Source organism: Diabrotica undecimpunctata, chromosome 3, assembly GCF_040954645.1.
Source record: "Diabrotica undecimpunctata isolate CICGRU chromosome 3, icDiaUnde3, whole genome shotgun sequence".
NCBI classification, from domain to species: Eukaryota; Metazoa; Arthropoda; class Insecta; order Coleoptera; family Chrysomelidae; genus Diabrotica; species Diabrotica undecimpunctata.
This window is the reverse complement of record NC_092805.1, coordinates 136851023-136871691: the sequence shown is the minus strand read 5'-3', so window position 1 is coordinate 136871691 and position 20669 is coordinate 136851023. Positions and strand designations below refer to the sequence as shown.

Here is a 20669-nt window from a genome sequence, read left to right as displayed (position 1 = left end):
CCAAATATTCTTCTCAGGATCCTTCGTTCAAATATAAGCAGGAGATTTTCATCTGCCTTGGAAATGGTCCATGCCTCCGACCCATATGTCAACACTGGTTGTATAAGGGTTTTGTATATGGTTATTTTTGTTTTTTGGCTTAAGTTTCTGCTTCTCATATGTCTACTCAGTCCAAAATAGCATTTGTTTGCTAGGATTATTCTTCGCTTGATTTCTTCCGTCATGACGTTCTCCTTGGTGATCAGGGAGCCTAAGTATGTGAATTTGTCCACCACTTCAAAGGTAGAATTATCAACCGTGAATTGGTGGCCGATGTTTCTGGCTCTATTGTTGGGTGTTGATGCCATTAACTTAGTTTTATTTTCATTTACTTGCAGGCCCATATTTTTTGAGGCGTGTGACAAGGTGGTATACATTTCTTCTAGCTTGCGTGTTGTGCGGGCAACTAGATCAACATCATCTGCATATGCCAAAATTTGGGATGATTTATTAAAAATGTTTCCTCTGCTGTCTATTTGGGCATCCCTGACTGCCTTTTCCAAAGCTATGTTGAAAAGGAGACACGCCAGCGCATCTCCCTGTCGCAGCCCAACATGCGTTTCAAATGCCTGTGATTGTTCGCCCTGTATTTGGACATTGCAAACAATTTTACGCATTGTAGCCTTAACCAATCTTATCAGTTTATCGGGGATGTGGAATTCATCCATGGCTTCATACAATTTATTTCTTAGGACACTATCATAGGCCGATTTAAAATCTACGAAAAGATGGTATGTGTCGATATTAAATTCATTGGTTTTTTCCAGTATTTGCCTTAGCACAAAGATCTGGTCTGTTGTTGATCGACCAGGCCTAAAACCACTTTGATATTCGCCAAGAAGCTCCTCTGAATATTCACTCAGGCGACCATATAAAATACTCGAAAATATTTTGTATGCTGTGAAATTTTTATATATTTTTAAACATTTTTAAATATTCACGTAAATAATTAACACAAAAAACAAGTTATTTAATCATCAAAGAAAAATGTTGAAAAGTAGGTAACAATAAAAATAACCGTATTTTTTAACAACCTTAATCTTACCACTATTCTATAAACACTTTAACACAATTAAAAGGGTGAATACATAATTTATTGTTACACCATATGGTGGTAGTTCACATATCAAACATTCAGACGGTTTAAATTAACGTATAGGTAAAAATTCTATTTGATTATAAAAGGCAGTAAGTGCAATGTAGTTACAATGGTTACAAAGTTATTCTTTACAATCCAGCTCGAATTGAATATCATTAAAAGCATTATCGTAACACTGATCACACACCATATTCGCATGTTTTAAACAGAGTAAAACAGAAATGCATTTTTCAGTTTTGTATTTTGAATATCGAACCTTTATTATGTCTCGACATTTTAAACATCTCTTCCTCTATCCATCATGGCATGAAGGCACCTCCTGATTTTGTTGTGGAGTGGGTTGAAATTGATGTAGCCTGAGCTGTAACTCAGTGGACATTCCAACTGTTTGGATGTTCTTTGGAGCTGTTCCAAACACAATTCGTGGACCAAAGCTTTTAAATATTTTTGTCTTCTATCGGTTCTATCGGTAATGAAACATCTCTACACCAAACCCGTCTTCGCCCCGTAACTCTTCTGACTGCATATTGCTTCTGAGAACCACAGCAAGGTACAGCAGCTCAATAAAACTTTTGTACTCAACCACGCCAGTAGGTTTGGCATCCCTTTGTATTGCTTCTATTGTCTCAATATAATTATTTGTGTATTTTTAAAATATGCATTTCCAGCATTCATACGGTGATTTCGCAATTCTAGCATCTCTAAAAGTGTGCGTTCATAACGAGGCGCCGACCCTCGATCGGACCATAGGATGGTATTATATTAGCATCGCAACGTAAAATAAATGCATTATTTTAAATGCGAGCGTTCACTGTCAGTGCTATGATCTAGACGAGGATACCATGCGATGATCTCCGTAATGAACGCACCCTAATAGTGCCAGGCACATGCGGCAAGACATTGTGCGCCCCTCGCCTAACTTTGGCATACGGCTTTGTTTTTAACCATTTTGTAACTTTATCTTTGCCCACAAAAAAATTGTAGGCTAGGTTTTCCGTCGTCAGAACTTTCACCGTCCTGTTCAGTTTCAGAATCCTCGTCTCTTTCCTGAATTTCCTCTTCTGTGTGAGCGTCCTCTTGGTCTCCATTGTCCTCATTAACAAGTATATCATCTTCCGTTTCACGAATCTCATAGATGGCTGGTACATCAGCTGGATTCTCCAATTTAAAGATTCGATGACTTGATTGTTTGAAGATAGAAGCCATTTTTATAAAAATATAACAAAAGAATTATTTAGAAGGCATGATCGAGTACCATTAATCTCACAGATAACTTTGGAAATAAAAACAAGTATCATTGAATTAAGGATAGAAACATAAATATACGATTACTATAGGTAAATAAAAAAATATTTTGGAAAAAAGAAAATTCAAAGCCTCTTACTAGAATTGACGGAATGGATTACCAAAGCTGGATTACTTAAGGCTGAAGAAAATTCACTTTTAGTATTTAAAATGAAATAACGATCTTACACTATCTATATGTAAACAATGACGTTTAATCTTGTGCATTTCTTGTTCATTAGATATTGTTATCACAAATGCTTTTGATTTGCTAAGTTCTCTGGTCTAATAGGTTCATGTTTGACAAATCCTGTTTTATTTTGATTTTTGAAATTTTGATTGCTCCAACTCTTATCCAAAGATATTTAGATAATTTGATTTTCAAATATTTCATTTCCATACCATTTTCTCTTTTTTTGTTAAGGCTTTCTTATTTTGAAAAGCATATCTGTATGTTCCTAAATAGACTATCGAAAAATTTATAAACACTTTACCTCTAATTACAGTACTTGCCTTAGATTTTATTGTGTCTATTATGCTATTATATTATACTTTAACATAGGGTATGGACCCTTAAGAATTTTTAGCAGATATATCTGTGTAATAAATTACATATTCTACTTGTACGAATGTGTTCATGAGAGATTTAATAGCTCCATAGAAAAGTTAAATACCGTCTTCTTTTAATCAAATGGGGCATTAAGGTTTTACCGCGCACTTAATGAATAATTATTAATAAATAATAAGGAATAGTTTAGCCGGAGTTAATGATAATGACCTTTGGAGGCATTGCCACTGACACAGGAAGGATAAATCGTTAAGAAATGCATGGATGCTTGCGATGGTTAAGATATGAAGTAAGTGATTAGAGGAAATAAAGTTTATTCAACAAATATTTTAATACTCGACAAATAATCAAGATTTGTTTAAAAAAATAGTATATAAGTTATTTACAAATATCCGGCATAAACAAAAATAAAAAGATTTACACATTGTAGGTTCTGGGCCAGTAATAAACTTTTATACCAATCATACTAAATTTCAAAAAAAGAAATTGTCATCACCGGACACTTAGCAGATATGAAATATCGAAATTGATGGAATATTGAAGGAATTTATTTAAAAAATCAATAAATAATTATTTTTAATCGCTTCAAACATTATTTTTTAAATAATATTAGAAAGAAAGTAAACAAAACTTTTATTTAAAAATCCTTTATAAAAGGTATATAATTAAAAATACACTTTCGGGCTACATCACAGAACGATTTTAGACTAAAAAGTCCATTATCAGTGTAGTATTATCAGGTATACATGAGTCAAGCCACTAAATATCTGGATAAAAGCTCACTTAATGGCTTGACTCATGTAGACCTAGTAATAACACTGATGATGGACTTTTTAGTCCAAAAACATTCTGTGATGTAGTCCGAAAGGGTATTTTTAATTATATACCTTTTATAAAGGATTTTAAATAAAACTTTTGTGATTCATGGTATACAGCACTACAGGAATTTCATTTTGCTTGTGGATTAGAAAGTAAAAAGGTTGTATAAGGGGGTGAACGTAGTGACGCTATTTTTATATTTAGAGCAGGAATACAAAGGTACTTATCTACGGGGACTGGTCCCTCTGCTTTCTCTGACCGACTTACAATACAAATATATCACGTTTATTTTTCAGTATAGTACTGATTAACCTTCTGTAGGTAACAGCCGGTCTGTGAGGCCGTAGATAATAATTACGGGCTGTATTTTAAAAACTCGTGCACCGACACGCTAATCGTTCCTGGTACTTCACGGCTAAAACGGAAACTAAACGCGTTTTGAGTTATCAATGCTTCTGGTCTGGGAGACCAGTGTTAGCTTTTGTGTTACTTACAGTTAGGCTTAAAAAATGTAAGTTTGTAAAAATGTAATAGACGGCAAACGAAGTTGTGTGGTATTTTTTATTATTGTAGGTATAAATTACCCAACTTAATAAAATTTTGACCACCAAAACTGGTGGCGTACTTCTAAAAAACTAAACTAAACTCTCGATCTCGCGGGGACACACTCCATTGGGGTAGTTATCAAAAAGGAAATATTTATTAATTTCACAGTAACGTAGCAGGCTCCCGTGTGGGGTATAGTCCCCCATCGAGCGCGTACACGGGTGGCGGATAGGGGAATGCCGCCCAGATATGGGTGGTACCGGGGAAATGAAATACCCGGCGTTAACCAAAAACTAGCGAAACAGTAGCGTCTGATCCAGAGTGGACGGCTACGAACAGCGTCTGACCCAGAGTGGGCGGCTGGTACAGCACTCACCAACCCGTCTGGAAAACGAGGTGTTTTAATGCCAAAAAATCCTCTTCAGGAAACATGTAGAATTATGAAACAAACGGAATAGGACCCCAGGTGGGTAGAGTTACTAACTCGGAATCCCACACCGGGAAACCGGTGCCTCAAGGATTCTGGGGGAGGCAAATATTCGACAAAAATAAATGTAGGAACGTATAACATCAGATTATAAACGAAGACACTAAAATCCACGAACTAGAGGAAGAACTGACTAAAATACAGTGGGATATTATCGGCATATCCGAAGTAAGAAGAAAAGGAGAACAAAAAATACAGCTAAAATCAGGAAATTTGCTATACTATAAAGGTAATAAAGAAAACACCAACAATGGAGTAGGATTTATAATAAATAAAAAAGTAGTTTAACACATACAATCTACCAAGGGCATATCAGATAGAGTAGCATATACGACGCTTAAATTAAAAAGAACGTCCTTAAAAATCATACAGGTGTACGCTCCAACAAGTACCTACAGCGATGAAGATATTGAACATTTCTACGAAGACATAACAACAGCTATGAAAGAAAAGAAATCAAAATTAACGCTAATAATCGGGGACTTCAATGCCAAAATAGAACAACTATATAAAGAAGAAGAGGACCCTCATATTATATTCGGAAGGATTCTAAGAGGATGTATTTTGAGGAGGGTTTAAGCATTCAAAAAATGTATAAACTATATACGGAATTTTATGGCGATGAAAACAATACTGGACAAATTGCTACGCATCGCCCGTATAGACATTTTTAACACTGAATTTAATATCAGTTTTTTTAGATCAAAGAAATATCAGTGGATGTTTGCTTAGTCTTTAACCTAGCTGACTAACCTAACTTCACCATATTTGATATAGGCAACAATTATGGTTTCTGTTAAGTATGGCATAAACATATTGATAAAAAAGGTTCAGACGATATTGCTAGTTGTTTGTGGAAGTTTATAGAGACCTAAAAAAAGAAGGGAATTAAATCACTTATCTATTATTCGGATAACTGTGGTGGGGAAACAGAATCACACTCAGCTATCTATTTCCAAGTTAGTATTACTCATAGATTTTTAGAGTAAGGTCACACCCAAAATGAGGGAGACAGCATGCATGCTGTAATTGAAAACGCTAAAAAACGTCAGTCGCTCTTGCATGTTCCTGAACAATGGATTACTTTGATCAGAATGGCCAAAACTATCGAAAAAGTATATAATGTAACAGAAATATCACAAGAAGACTTCCTAGATTTCAAAAGTCTTGTTGGCAACAAAAATTGGAAAACTGACAATGGAAAAGGAGTGATCAAAATCAGTCAAAAAAAGGAAATCAGTATTTCGTATAACACACGAAATGTTTTTTTTTTAAATATGCTATATCTAACAAAAGCAAAAAGGTGACGTCCATATTGTATTGACAAATTTCCATCTAAAGTATACACAAATCTTTTGCCAATAGATAAGAAGAAGTTAACTGGGTTATTATGGCTTTGCGATCTTCTTCCTGTAGTGCATATCCGTTTCGGACGTTGGCGACCATTATGGCAATCAGTATTTTGCAAACTGCGGCTCTGAAAAGATTTGTGGTTGTTGTGTTAAACCACTAACAAAGATTTTTCAGCCAGCAAATTCTTCGCCATCAGATAATAAGGACAATTAATGAAATTAACAAGAACAACAAGACCAGAGACCAGAGTTATAATGCCAACAGGGGAAACAGAATGCATAGAACTAAAAGGAGGAATCCGCCAAGGAGACTCGTTCAGGCCATTGTTATTCAATATGGTAATGAATCAAATAATTCACGAAGTAAGAAAACGCCACGGATACCACATGGGAGCGCATAAAATCACGATACTATGCTATGCCGATGATGCAATACTAATTGCTGATAACGAAGATGACCCACACCTTCAATATCACTGCAAACTTAATACGAGATTATCAGTAGAAAAAATTAAATATATAGTGATTACGATACTATGCTATGCCGATGGTGCAATACTAATTGCTGATAACGAAGATGACCCACACCTTCAATATCACTGCAAACTTAATATGAGAATATCAGTAGAAAAAATTAAATATATAGTGATCAGTAAAGAGCAGCGTAGATGCAAACTAGAAATAGACGGCAAAATTGTAGAACAAGTAATAAAATTCAATTACCTAGGAGTAGAGATCACTAGTGACAGGGATATAACAGAGACCACAAGACAAGCATTACAAGCGGCAAGAGTATGTGGTTGCCTCCGAGAAACCATATGGAGAAACAAATATCTGACCACGGAAAGCAAAATGAAAGTATACAAGACAACAGTAAGACCAATCCTAACATATGCAGCGGAGACAAGGACCGGATACAAGAAAGACGAAACAACAAATCAACAATATCGAAATGAAAGTATTAAGATCAATAGCGGGCATATCATTAAGAGACAGACAAACCAACAGTAGTATACGCGAACAATGCAAAATTCAAAATATTAACAGGTGGATAAAAACAAGAAAAAAAACTGGAACGAACATGTGAACCAAATGGTACCAGATAGATTAGCGAACATCTGTAAAAACAACAAGCCGTATAGCAGAAGACCCGTTGGAAGGCCGCCAAAAAGGTGGAAAGATAATGTACAGTCAACAACGACTGAAACAGAATAAGAGGCAGACAAACAGGAGTAATCCTAGTCGCACGAAGAAGAAGAAGAAGGCAAATTCTTCGCCTTCCTGGTCCTCGTTTTCTTTCCTGGCTTTGCCATACTGGAAAAATTCCTACTACGTATCATGGCTTCTATAGAACTCTACATTATGATACATTAGAAAAATATGAAATCACTGCAAGCAGTGACGACGAAGAACTGCAATAATGTTTGGTTATATGATCATCATCATCATCTTGGTGCTACAGCCCTTAGAGTGCCTCGACCTTCTCAAGCTTTCTACGCCATTCTATTCTGTCCCTCGCTTGCATTTTCCAGTTGCCGACTCCGATCTTCTCGGCATCTTGTGTTACCCCGTCCATCCACCTCAGCTTTGGTCTACCCCGTCTTCTCATTCCCACGGGTTGCGCTGTTAGAATCTTTTTTATCATGTTTGACTCAGGGACTACATGTTCTGCTCACTGCAGGCGGTTTCGCTTAATTATAGTGGTAATATCTTTACCACCAAACGTATGCTTGTAGATATTCTGCAGTTCAAAGTTATATCTACGTCTCCATATTCCGTTCTCACAGACCGCTCCGAATATCTTGCGTAGCACCTTTCTTTCAAAAATGGATAGAGCGGATGCATATGTTTTCGTTAGCGTTTGGTTATAATATTTTATAATTTAACGTCTACGTGGACTTTAATCATAAATACAGTTTCACAGAACGATGGTATGTATTATTTATATTCACGATTTTTTTTCCAGCGAATATTGTACTAACTCATTCAAAAACAAGATAAAGAAACAAAATTGACATATTTAAAAGCACAAATGGAACAATACGGTAAACACAACGAATAAATATAAAAACAATTTAGTAAATAAGAACCCCCCATTTTTTGCATTAATCAAAACTTTATCTTGCTTTATTCGAAAACTTAAAAAAATTAGTCAGAACAGTCTTCGCTGGATGAGTCGAACTGCTGTTTGCAGATTAGTGAATATTTGCATTTGTAATGAGCTGCCAGTTGCAAACAGATAGACTTTAGTTACTTCGTTAAGCTTGCTATATCTTTCTCATAACTTAGGCCCTAAACGTTATTTAACTATAAAATGTCCAATTAAAATAATTAACTAACGATATGTCTAAGATTCAAAATAGATCCAATATCTACCTACAAACAATAAAAGTTAAGCGAGCAGAACATACTTTTATCTTGATACGAACCTTTGTATCTTTTGTATGGAGGGCCAAACAAAAGCTCGACCTCCGGGCACTAAGAGTGGCTTGCCGTAACAACATCCTGTAACAAACAAAAACAAATTAACTTCTAAATACCAAGCAACAAGCTCTAAGCGCATTTCAATTAATCCCACACAATGAGCGTCTTTATTTGAGCTTGCAGGGGTGGCGGCCAGCACAATGTTAATCGATGTATCAGTTATATATGTGTGAATTTGTGGGTATTGTACAGTCTTTAATGGTTTAATTAAGGACGATAGATTATAGTATTTAACAAAAGTACAATAATGTGAGGAAGTAATATATAATTATCCAGTTCAACAATCGGATTGTATAATTCTAATTGCTCTATATTTTTAATTTAAAGGTACTCTTGAAAGCAATGTTTTCCGAGTCACTTTGGTTATTCACTGGTTTGCAAATTTGAAAGGTTCACTGGTTTGCAATTTGCAGGTCCTGGTTTGCAATTTGAAAATCCTTCTTCTTTTTCCTTCTTGTATTTAGGCTTTAAAGCCTGTTTTTTTTTTCAATATTAGCCTCCTAAATTATTTAAATTATCGCACCATCTATTTCTTGGTCTGCCAATACTTCTTCGTCCATTTGGTGACTTATCTCGTGCTATTCGTACTATCCTATCCTCTGCCATTCTAATAATGTGTTTGTTCAACTCTTGTTTCCGTTTTGTCACCCATCCATTTATGTCTCCTATATTGCATGCTCTTCTTATGTTTTCGCTTCTCTCTCTATCCAACAGACTTTTCCCTGATATTCGTCGGAGTATTTTGATCTCTGTTGTTTCTAGTAGTCGTCTCGTTTGAGATGTGTTAATATAGGTCTAATTGCTGCTTTATAGATTCTTGTTTTTGTGTCTTGTCTTAGGTGTTTGTTCTTCCAGATTGTATCATTAAGAGATCTCGATTATTCCTTCAATGGCTATTCTGTCATTTCTTTCCGATGGTTTCTTATGAATCTCCGTATTTGTTTTTGTGTACCGTAAAAGTCGCTTTCCATTATTTTTGTAAACTGTTCCCAGTATTCATTTTTTGTTCTTCTTACCAACTGTTTTGTTTCATTTCATATTCTTCTATAGGTGTCTCGGGATTCTGGAGTATTTGATGTTTTGTACTTCGTGTAGGCCTCTCGTTTCTCTTTACATTTCTCTTTTATTTCTTTCCTGAACCATGGTGTATTGTTGTTGTTTCTTTTGTTCAGTATGACTTTGCGTTTTCCTAGAGCTTCTGTTGCTGCTTCTTCAATGTTGTTTTTAATTTTCTCCCAGCTCGCGTTCATATCTTCGATGTCGTCTATTTGTTTCAGCTGTATCTTCTGTGCTAGTCTCCTTTGGTACATTTCTCTTGTAGAGTCGTTCCACAGTGATTCTACATTGAATTTTTCCTCGGTGATTTCCCGTAGAAAACGTTTTGGTGTTATTTTCATTCTTATTTTTGCTAGTACTAGTTTGTGTTCACTCCCTGCGTCTGCTGAGTTTAAAGTTCGGATATATGCTTTGGGTGGATTTTTCTATTAGTGACTATAAAATCAATCATAGATTTGTGCCCCCTGGAGTTTTCAAATGTATATTTATACTGAAGCTTATGGTCGAAAAATGTATTGTTTGAAAATCGAATAATATTTACTTCCATTGTTATGGAGGAAAGGCTAGTTCATGCAGCTTTGTCTCTCCACACTTCAAACTTCTTCTTTTTGTGTAGACATGACTGTCTGTATTTCAATGTGCCCCCAGTAAATTGTCGTTCCATCGTTTTCATGGTCTTCCCACTCATTGTGGATCCATGGTTTCTTGAGGATTATTTTAGTGCTTATTCTTTTCTTAACAGAAGGTTGTATTACCTTTGTGATTGCCTTTGGTCTGTAATATTTTTCCATTATAGACCGTCGAATTTCAATACGAAGTTCAACCACGATTTTATCCCTTATGGCTTTTTGAGTACTTAAACAGTTATATGAGATAATCAAAAAGGAAAAAAAAAATAGAGTTAAACCGGGTTCGTTTTTGTGAAAATCGAATTTTCCATATTTTTCGCAACTTTTCCAAGGTAAAACTTTTCGTTTTCATGACCTCTCGTTATGCACTTTTTTTGAAGGTTCCTTATCGTGAAAACTAACAAAATTTTAAGTGGCAGAAGAAGAAAATCACCGACACCGACCTATTAACATTACATGTTTAGGTCACAATTATAGTCCTTTTTCATCATATTGATAGCACAAAAAACGTCGGTATATATGCCACACGATTATTGTTAATTATACACGGGTGATTAACGAGAGAATTCAATGTTTCACGAAATGAATTAATGTAAACAGTAATTTAAAGGTGATTATTGTTTTCTATACAAGTTATCGCCTGACACAAAAAAAATACCTTCTTTGAACGATTACCTGGAATTACTGATAAGGCTTCACTAATGATAGTTTAAGTAGTTTTTATGCCACATTACAGCTTATGTCAATAATATAAATTAGAAATTGTTTGCATCTTCCATTTAGTTTGTAGATTACATTGTTCATGTCTTACCTACCTACGTTTTTGGTGTCGATATTTTGTTATTTGCATTAAAAAATGACGTCTACAACAGGTTTTCTCCCGGTTAAGTGTAGTTTTAAAGGTGCCTTCAGTCTAAGAGAGAAAAATATAATATTACATGTACACGATGCACTTGTACATCAACGTCCTTTAAGTAATGTTCGTGAAATCGTTAACATGTGTTTAAATATGACAGGGGTTGGAGAAGCAACAATTTATAGATTCCTAAAAGAAAGAAAAGGAGGAACTGTTTCATCTTCCAAGAAGAGTGGAGGGAGTAAACCCTTGGAAATTGAAGAAATACATAAAAACATGATAAGACGCAGCGTCCACTCATTTTTTTTAACAAAGAATTTCCAACATTGGACAAAATCCAAACATTAATTAGAGAAAACGAAGAGTTACCAATCATAAGCAACAAGAAATTATGGGGATGGGGACTATTGAGAGAGATGAGATTTCGTTGGCAAAAGAATAGAAGAAAATATGTTTTAATTGAAAAAGATTACATTGTATGTTGGAGACGAGATTATCTAAGAACTATTAAAAAGTACCGAGAAGAAGGGAAAACAATTTTTTATTTGGATGAGACTTGGCTAAATGAAGGTCATACTGTACCATATCTATGGGTTGATACAAATGTGAAAAGTTCCCGTCAGGCATTCATCGAAGGTGTATCTACTGGAATATGGTTTTGTCAATAGTGGATTATTAAGTTTTGCCTCAAAATCAACCAAAGATTACCACGAGGAAATGACTGCTGACGTTTTTGAAGAATATTTTGAGCAAATGTTGGATTTAATTCCAAAAAATTCTGTCATAGTCACGGATAATGCTAGTTACCATTCAAGACTAGCAGAAAAATTGCCAACAACGGCATGGAAAAAAGGAGAGATAATCGAATGGTTGGATAAACACGTAATTGAGTACAAGGAGAATTCGACAAAAAAGGAATTATTACCTATTGTAAGGCAACATAAAGCAGCTTATAAAAAATATATAAAAATCGGTAAGATAGTTTCGAAACAAATTCAGATTTCTGCTTTAATCTGGAGCCTTCTAAAAATTGCAAGACATGACCAGACGATGATAAAGATGTTAAAGAAGACATGGGGAATCTAAAATTTGCATTCCACGACATGTCTATTCATCTAGGCAGAAATCCTAACGAATTTGTTTCTCGTACTCATACAGAGTAGATCCGAAGAAAATGAAAAAGACAGAAAAGATTTTATTTCACGTTCAAAGCGTCTATGTATCTATTGATACGTATTTCGCTTTAATAAAGCTCATCAGAATAGTTATTCATAGCCGTTCTTAACGTGAAAAATAAAATTCTCTGTCTTATTAGAAGTAACAATAACATGACTTCGTTATGGACGCAATAGCGACATCTGATAGAAAAATCGGTAAGATAGTTTCGAAACAAATTCAGATTTCTGCTTTAATCTGGAGCCTTCTAAAAATTGCAAGACATGACCAGACGATGATAAAGATGTTAAAGAAGACATGGGGATTTTTCTATCAGATGTCGCTATTGCGTCCATAACGAAGTCATGTTATTGTTACTTCTAATAAGACAGAGAATTTTATTTTTCACGTTAAGAACGGCTATGAATAACTATTCTGATGAGCTTTATTAAAGCGAAATACTTATCAATAGATACATCGACGCTTTGAACGTGAAATAAAATCTTTTCTGTCTTTTTCATTTTCTTCGGATCTACTCTGTATGAGTACGAGAAACAAATTCGTTAGGATTTCTGCCTAGATGAATAGACATGTCGTGGAATGCAAATTTTAGATTCCCCATGTCTTCTTTAACATCTTTAACAGAAGTGAAGCGCGTATGTAGAATCTGTTTTTCTATTATTTTCCATATCTTATAACTTCATTTCCCAGTGTTCTCGTTTCTTTTTTCTGCAGGTTAGTTTTGCTTTTTTCTTTACTACTTCATAGCTCTTCTTAGTTTCTGTTGTATTTAGTACATTCATTTTTATCTTAGCCTTTCTTCTGGCTTCTAAATTCCTTTTACATTCTGTATCGAATAAAACTTTACTGTTTGCTTTGTTGATTTTCCTACTGTCTTTTCTGTCACTTCCGTTATTATCTTCCTTATTTGTGTCCATTCTCATTTGTGCCTATTTGAAATTATGTCATCTAATTTTTTTGTTATGCCATCATAATGGCTATTTTTATTTTTTAGCTTGCTGCTCAAAAATAAAATGTGGTATTGGCGTGTTTATTTTCAATTAAAACGTTCAATTAAAACAAAATTTGTACTCATGATTTTCATATTTTGTTCTATTGCAAAATGTATTAACAGCATGCTGATTTCATTTGAAGTTTCGTGTTTACTTTTCCGTCCCGTGATATTTTTGTAAATGTTTTCTCTTCCGATTTCTGCGCCTATTGCTACTTTTAGATCGTTGGTACGTATTTGTTGGTAAAAATCCATTTTTATATCGGTATCTCTATCTTCGCTCGGTGCATGTAACTTAACTATAGATATTTTACGGTACTTTCATCTCAGACGTAAGCAGCAGATCCTTTCCTACATTGGTTTGAAGTCTACTACACTTCTCTTAAGACTTTCCTGTATTAAAAACCCCGTACCCAGCAGAACATATTTATCTCACCACTATTAAACCAGATTTCTTTATCAACTTCCAATATTCTGTGTTAAGTTTTGTTTCCTGAAAAGCAAGAAAGTTTATTTCGTATTGATTGAAGATGCTAATTAAGTGTTTGATTCCCTCCTCTTCATAAATACTTCTAACATTCCACGTGGCTATTTTAAGTTGGTTTTCTCTCAATTTATATCCTTTTTTTGTTTGCTGCTCTCCATCATTTGCCTACATTTTTGCTTACAATTGCCCCTTTGGTTTTCATAGTCGTGTCCTTATTCTTTGCCTTTTTTCTCTTTATTTGCTCACACTGTGATGCTTCTTTTAGTTATTTAAATTATTTCTATTGGATGTATTGCCTATGTCCTCCAAAATTCTTTTATCTCTATTCCATTTAATTCCTTTCCATCAACTTTCAGTTTCATATACCCTATTTGTGTCTTCCTGCCCTTTTCTCTTTCCTTCCTTGATATTTTTCTAATTCCAGCCTGTATTCCTCTTTCCATTTTTCTCATGTCCGACTCTAATATAATATGCTTTATCCTACTACATTTTTGAGTTTGCTTTTGTTTTTCAGTACACTCACTTTCTCCGTCATTATTTCTATTTTAGCGAGGAACATTTTGTCGCCTATTTTGCTACTTTCTTTCAATTTAATGTTTAGGTGAAGATTTGTTTCCATAAATTGCTCCTGTTTATCTTTAGTATCTCTCCCATTATTAGTTTTCAAATCATTAAATTCAATACTCCTCTATCGATTCGTAAAAAGGATAAGGAAGAAAATCGTCGCAGCACGTGCGAATTTTCTTTACCAAAGAAAATTCAATTTTCACGCAGCTTTCTCTAGAAACTCCACAGTTTTCATATATTTCACTCTCCTTGATTTCATATTTCAGTACTGTTCTTTTTCACATTTTTGGACATCTTCCATTATACGGATTTTTGGTATATCGAAGAAAGTTTCTGGTCAGACAAAAGTAGTAAATAGCTATTTCTTTAGGAATACCATTAGTAATATCGTTACTAACGTAGAGTATTCGTTTATTTCGATTCGTTATTGGTTCGTATACAATCTTCACTTAGCCTGATTTCTCCATGTAGCTTAAATTATGATTGAGTCCTAACTAGAAGCAAAAATGATGTGGAAATCTTGGTTGTAGAGGTTCACTACGCTGGTAAACAAAAATATCAGACACTTTAACTCAAAAAACATTGGGTGGACACAGGGTGATTGATTTAAAAAGAAAAGATTTCTTATTTGCCTAGTCTTGCTTTTTCCTCCTTTTCTTGGACAATGATAAGTCGTGACTAGAGGGAAAAATGATATGAAAACCTTCATTATAGAGAATAATTTGCGATTAAAAAAAGCTACCACCAAGTACCTCAGAAATTGGATGGAAATTGAATGATGATTATTGCAACAGGAAGAGAGGTTACAAAAAACAAAGAAAGCTTCTATTCACATTACCATCGTTTCCATTATTTTTTTTATTTCTTCAATCAATTTGTTCCTTTTCAACATTGTCATTTTACAAATTATCATTTTTGGTTGATTTTAATTCTACATATAAACAACAATTAAAGGTTGTTATTATATTTGTACTTTATCTTTCGTCTCATTTCAATTTGTTAATAACTACTTTTAATCTCTCCACCACTGCCAAATGTAATTGGGCTCTACTATATAGAAGTGGTAACTGGAATATTTTGAAATGGATAAATTGCTGGATGGAATCGCTAATTGGTTCGTTAAAGCTGGTGTTTGCTTTCATTAATTTATTATAAAACTAGATAACTGCAGGCAACTTCGGTGATTTATTATTGAATTTTTCCACGCTGGAGGTTGATAGAATTGTTAATTTTTTCGATTTCGCAAAATAATATTCGCGTTTATATTTGATTTTTAAATTAAATCATTCGAACAAAAAAAAAATAAATAAAAAAGAAATGTGCCAAGGAAAGATTAAGAAATACTTCATAAAATAATATATACCCTAAAATAAGAATAGTTTACGAAAAAATACGGTAAGTATCCATATAAACTGGAATAGGAAATATCAAAAACACTTAACTGAAAGAGTATGAATAAACAGTGTAATTATTACAAAGCTATTTTTTGTGGCATATTTATCTTGATTCGATGAATCAAGAATTAAACGCATGCCGTAAGTACCATGAATTGATAGAAATATAAATATCGTCAATATCACAAAATAAAATAAAATAAACAGTCTATTGCAAAATTTAAATAAATTGTAAAGTGCATAATAAAACCTTACGAACTAATAAGTTGAAGTTGAACTAATCAAAGGTTGAATTTCTGGCGGAGTACTCATGGTCAGGTCTATCTGAAAACATGTAGGTGTTTACGAATTAAGCAAACAATTTCTAAAATATATAAAGAGGGAAGAGTTAAAATCCCGTGACTTTAGGCTTCTGCAATGTGTTGTTCTTCGAGGCCAAAGAGATGCTGGCATCGAATTGGGCAACTGTACTAGAACCCAAAAAAAAGACCATATCGAAGATGAAACTCGAACAAAAAAAATATGTTATTAAGGAAAATGCTACATTGATTTCCTTCGAAACAGACCTTATTGCATAGGCTGAGGCTTTTAGTTTCTTACTTAATAAATAGATATGAAGGGATCATTTAAGGTTGCTGTCTATAAAAATACCAATAAATTTTACAGAATCAACGCTACTGATCTGGCTGTTATTACGAAGCAAGGGTTGAAGAACTCCTTTATAGGATAATGTTACTATCTTATCCACGTTAAAAGAGAGTATATTGGAGTCGGACCAGGTTTTTATTGCAAGTAGATCAGAAGTTATAGTTGCATGCAAAGTTGCAATATTACAGATTCTCCAGGTGATACTAGTATCATCGGCAAAAAGAAAAATGTTTCCATCGATTTTTAAATTAATGATGTCATTTATAAAGATAAGAAAAAGTAGAAGACCCAATACTGAACCTTGTGGTACTTCACATAAAATGCTTTTGTGACTAGAGTCAGTATCATTTGCTCCAACTAGTTGTTTAATATTCCCCAAGTAAGATTGGAACCAATTTAAAGAAATACCTCGAATTCCGTACAAATTTTTCCGTTTTTTTTATCAAAATGTGATTGGTAAACCTCATGTAGTATAGAAAACATAGCATCACTGATCATTTATTAGATAAAAAGCCGAACTGATTTTGTGATACAATGTTTTCAACGGGAAAGGACATAAGTCGGGTTTTAAAAAGTCTCTCAATCATTTTGGATAGTACCGGTAGTAAGGTAATAGGTGTATAGTTGCAGGCATTCGATTTTTCACCACCGTTATGAAGAGGAATAGCTGTCTTTAGGCACTCTGGGAATATGTCTTTTTCAAAGGAATCATTCATTAGTGAGACCAGAACTTCCAACAAATTTTTTGGTAGATTTGAGAAAATTTTTGTGGATAGTCCATCAGTAATACATGAAGATTTGCTTTTGATACTTTGATTGTTCCAGACCTTTTTTAAATTGGGGAGATAGGAAATGGGACCTTGTTTTGGCAAAATAGTTGATGATATATTTTTACTCACATTAACGAAGTAAATAATTTAGATTTTCAGGGTTTTTAAGGTAAAATGGTTGAGCTGTGTTAGTTCGAAGATCGTACTATGGACTAAGTTCTTTTGCAACATTTTTACAGCTTCTCAGAAAATTTTGTTAGTAAGCTTTTTAGCTGTTTTGATAAGTTTTAGATAGGTTACTCTGTACTTATTCTTGGCTGGTATGCGGATACCTTTGGTAGTTCAGGGTTTGTGATGTTTTGGTTTAATTGTAATTAAAGGAAATGCCTTATCGAAAATACAGAGAAGCCTATCTAAAAATCACAGAAATGATGATTAAGGGAATACCTACTCTCAGTTAAAGTGAATTATTTCAAAATAGCGTATCCAAAAACAAATACCTCAGACATTTTTAGTTCCTTCGTGACATAACGTATGGTCCTAAAGTTGTGGGAAAAATTTCACCTGGTCTGATTGAGAAGCAAAAATGCATTTAACAAAGAAGGCCATGGAATTGAAATGTCATCAGTTATTGACATTTAATAAACAAAGCAGAATATTTTGGTTTGTGCTCTGCAAAATATCTTATAAAATTGATATTCGTCGAGGTGTTTATAATATGGTTGGGCGAATGTCGAAACGAGATAATATTAATATTTATCGAGATCAAAACATAAGCAAATCGACAATTTATCGCACAATCAGAGAATGTAAAGAAGAGATACCATGTGTTAACTTGCGTAAAAGTAACCGACCGCGGATTTTGAACCATATAAGAGAGGCAAGACTGATTGAAGCAGCTAAGAACAAAATTGGGGTCTCACAGCGAAAACTGGCCAGAAGATTTCATGTTGGAAAGACTACAGTATACAGGACCCTATCGAGTAACAATATTATCTACCGGAAAAGAAGAAATGCTCCAAAATACACAGAGGATCAATTAGAGAGAATTCCGAGATGTTGCCGCGCGTTAAGGCGAGTGCATTTCGTCAACAAGTTGATCGTGATGGACGATGAAAAATAATTTACTTTGTCCAACTCTGAGATGAAGGGTAACGATGGGTTTTACACGAACTATTACGAAAATGTACCTGATGAAATAAAATATAAAAGTAAGAAAAAATTTGAGGACAAAATTTGGGTATGGTGTGCAATTTTTGAGGCTTGCTTTATCACAGCCCTACATTGGTGTTGTTTGAGGCGAAGGCTTAAACGCAAATATTTATATTCAAAGGTGTCTCTCTAAATTGCTTCAGTTTGTGAACACACATCATGCAAATGATCAAATAGTCTTTTGGCCAGATCTTGCTTCATGTCATTACGCGAGGATCACAAGGGACTCGTGCGAAACTAATAACATTACCTTTGTACCGAAATCAGACAATCCCCCCAACCTACCACAGGCTCGTCCAATTGAAGAGTTCTGGGCAATATTAAGTCGGAAAGTATATAATAACGGATGGGAAGCAGAAAATCAGGAACAGTTAAGACGCCGCATATATACAAAAATTAGAGAAATTGACGCCGAGGTCGTCCAAAGGATGATGCAACGTGTCGGGGGAATTATTAGGTAAATCGAAAATAATGGTCCTTTGTCTGTAATTTGAATTTTGATTTATAATAAGGATAGTTAAGTTAAATTGTTGAATAATTTAATAAAAATATAAGATTATTGTGGTCAGAGTTATATGCTTTTGAAATTTTTCCCAAAACTTTAGGACCATACGTTACTGCGAAATTGCAACCGCGGTTACTGTTAACGCGGATGTATTTGGGAAATTGGGAAACGTATTACGATAATCATATTGGATACAAGGCAAGAAACGTTCAATACTGTAAAGTAAATCCTCATCAGTCATTAGAATACAACAAATCGACATTTTTAAGTTTCGTGGACCTTAAGAAGGGATTTGACCAGGTCAAATTAGAGGACGTTATCCACTTATTGTACGCAAGAGAGATACCTTTAGGAATAGTCAAAACGATCGAAAATATCTACCAAAACAACACAATAAAAGTAAAAGTAGAAGAACTAACATAAGGCAGGGAGGAACAATGAGAGGGAGATTCCCTGAGTCCTCTATTGTCCAACTTGATTAGGGATGAAATAATAAAAAAAGTAAGAACTAAAAAAGGATACCAAATCGGAGAAAAACAACTTAAAATAATCTGCCATTCAGACGGCACAATACAAAGTGAAGATGATTTACAACGGATGCTGCACCAATTCAATATAACCGCAAAAAAATGTAACATGTTAATTTCCCCAAAAAAGACAAAATGCATGGTTATAACAGCAAATTTACTAATATGTAAATCGGAGCTGGAAGGTTAGATAATAGAACAATTGATGGAGTTTAAATATCTAGGCATCACATTATCTAGATAAGGAAAGCTCTAACCAGAAGTGGAAGATCAAGTGAATAGAGAAAACAGAGCCGCAGGTTACCCGAATGAAACAATATGGAAAAATAAAAATATTGGAAGAGAAATGACAAGCAGAATTTGCAAAACAGTCATCAGACCAATAATGACATACGCGACAGAAACGTGACCTGACACGGGGAGGACAAAAAAGATGTTAAAAAGAGCAGAGATGAAAACACTTGAAAAATTGATGAGAAAACACTATGAGACAGAGCTAGAAGTACAGATATACGACATAGATGCAAGGTGGAAAACATCAAAGACTGAGTAAGAAATAGAAGAGTAGAATGGAACGATCATATAAGCCTAATGACGATAAATAGAGTAGTATAGACTATAAGAGACGGTTCCCCAATCCAGGTCTACATAAAAAGAAGAGAAGAAGGTAAATCCTAAAATTAAGAGGAAAAGTTTTATGAAAAGTTAATGTGACATTAGTGGATTTCTGAAAATCACATTGAAGCAATTGATCTTATCATTTACAATCTGAACGAGAATATTCTGACAGTTATGATTACTGTGAATCAGACGTTTCTTTATTTGTATTTAATTATTATTTCAGACAATATACCACTGAAGTCGGTACTTACATACTTATTCCAAAACGGTCTCAAATTGATGGAATATGCTGTTAAAATTTACCTTTTGATGAAAAAATATCGTTTCTTAGATGAAGAATAAAGCAGGTTTTAATACTTAATGTTAATGTTATGTTTATTTTATTAAAATTGAAAAAAAAATGAGCCGAAAAAATAGATGGAACATAATGCTTTCTTATAATTATATCAATCGAACAATGAGGTAGCTATATTAAAATTTTTAACTAGGCTGGTTGTTTTAATTGACCTCCAATTTATAGTTAACAAACTTTCGTACGCCTATGATTCAGAG

At 34.1% G+C, this 20669-nt stretch overlaps 1 protein-coding gene across 2 annotated transcripts in view; it reads right to left on the bottom strand.

The window, feature by feature from the left end:
* Positions 1 to 20669, bottom strand: part of Flo1 (flotillin-1) — a 76869-nt gene that overhangs the window by 41061 nt on the left and 15139 nt on the right. For both annotated transcript variants that reach the window (XM_072527019.1, XM_072527020.1), the window contains exon 2: positions 8624 to 8699. In XM_072527019.1, coding sequence (XP_072383120.1) covers positions 8624 to 8699 — 76 coding nt within the window. The remainder of the gene's footprint in view (positions 1 to 8623; positions 8700 to 20669) is intronic.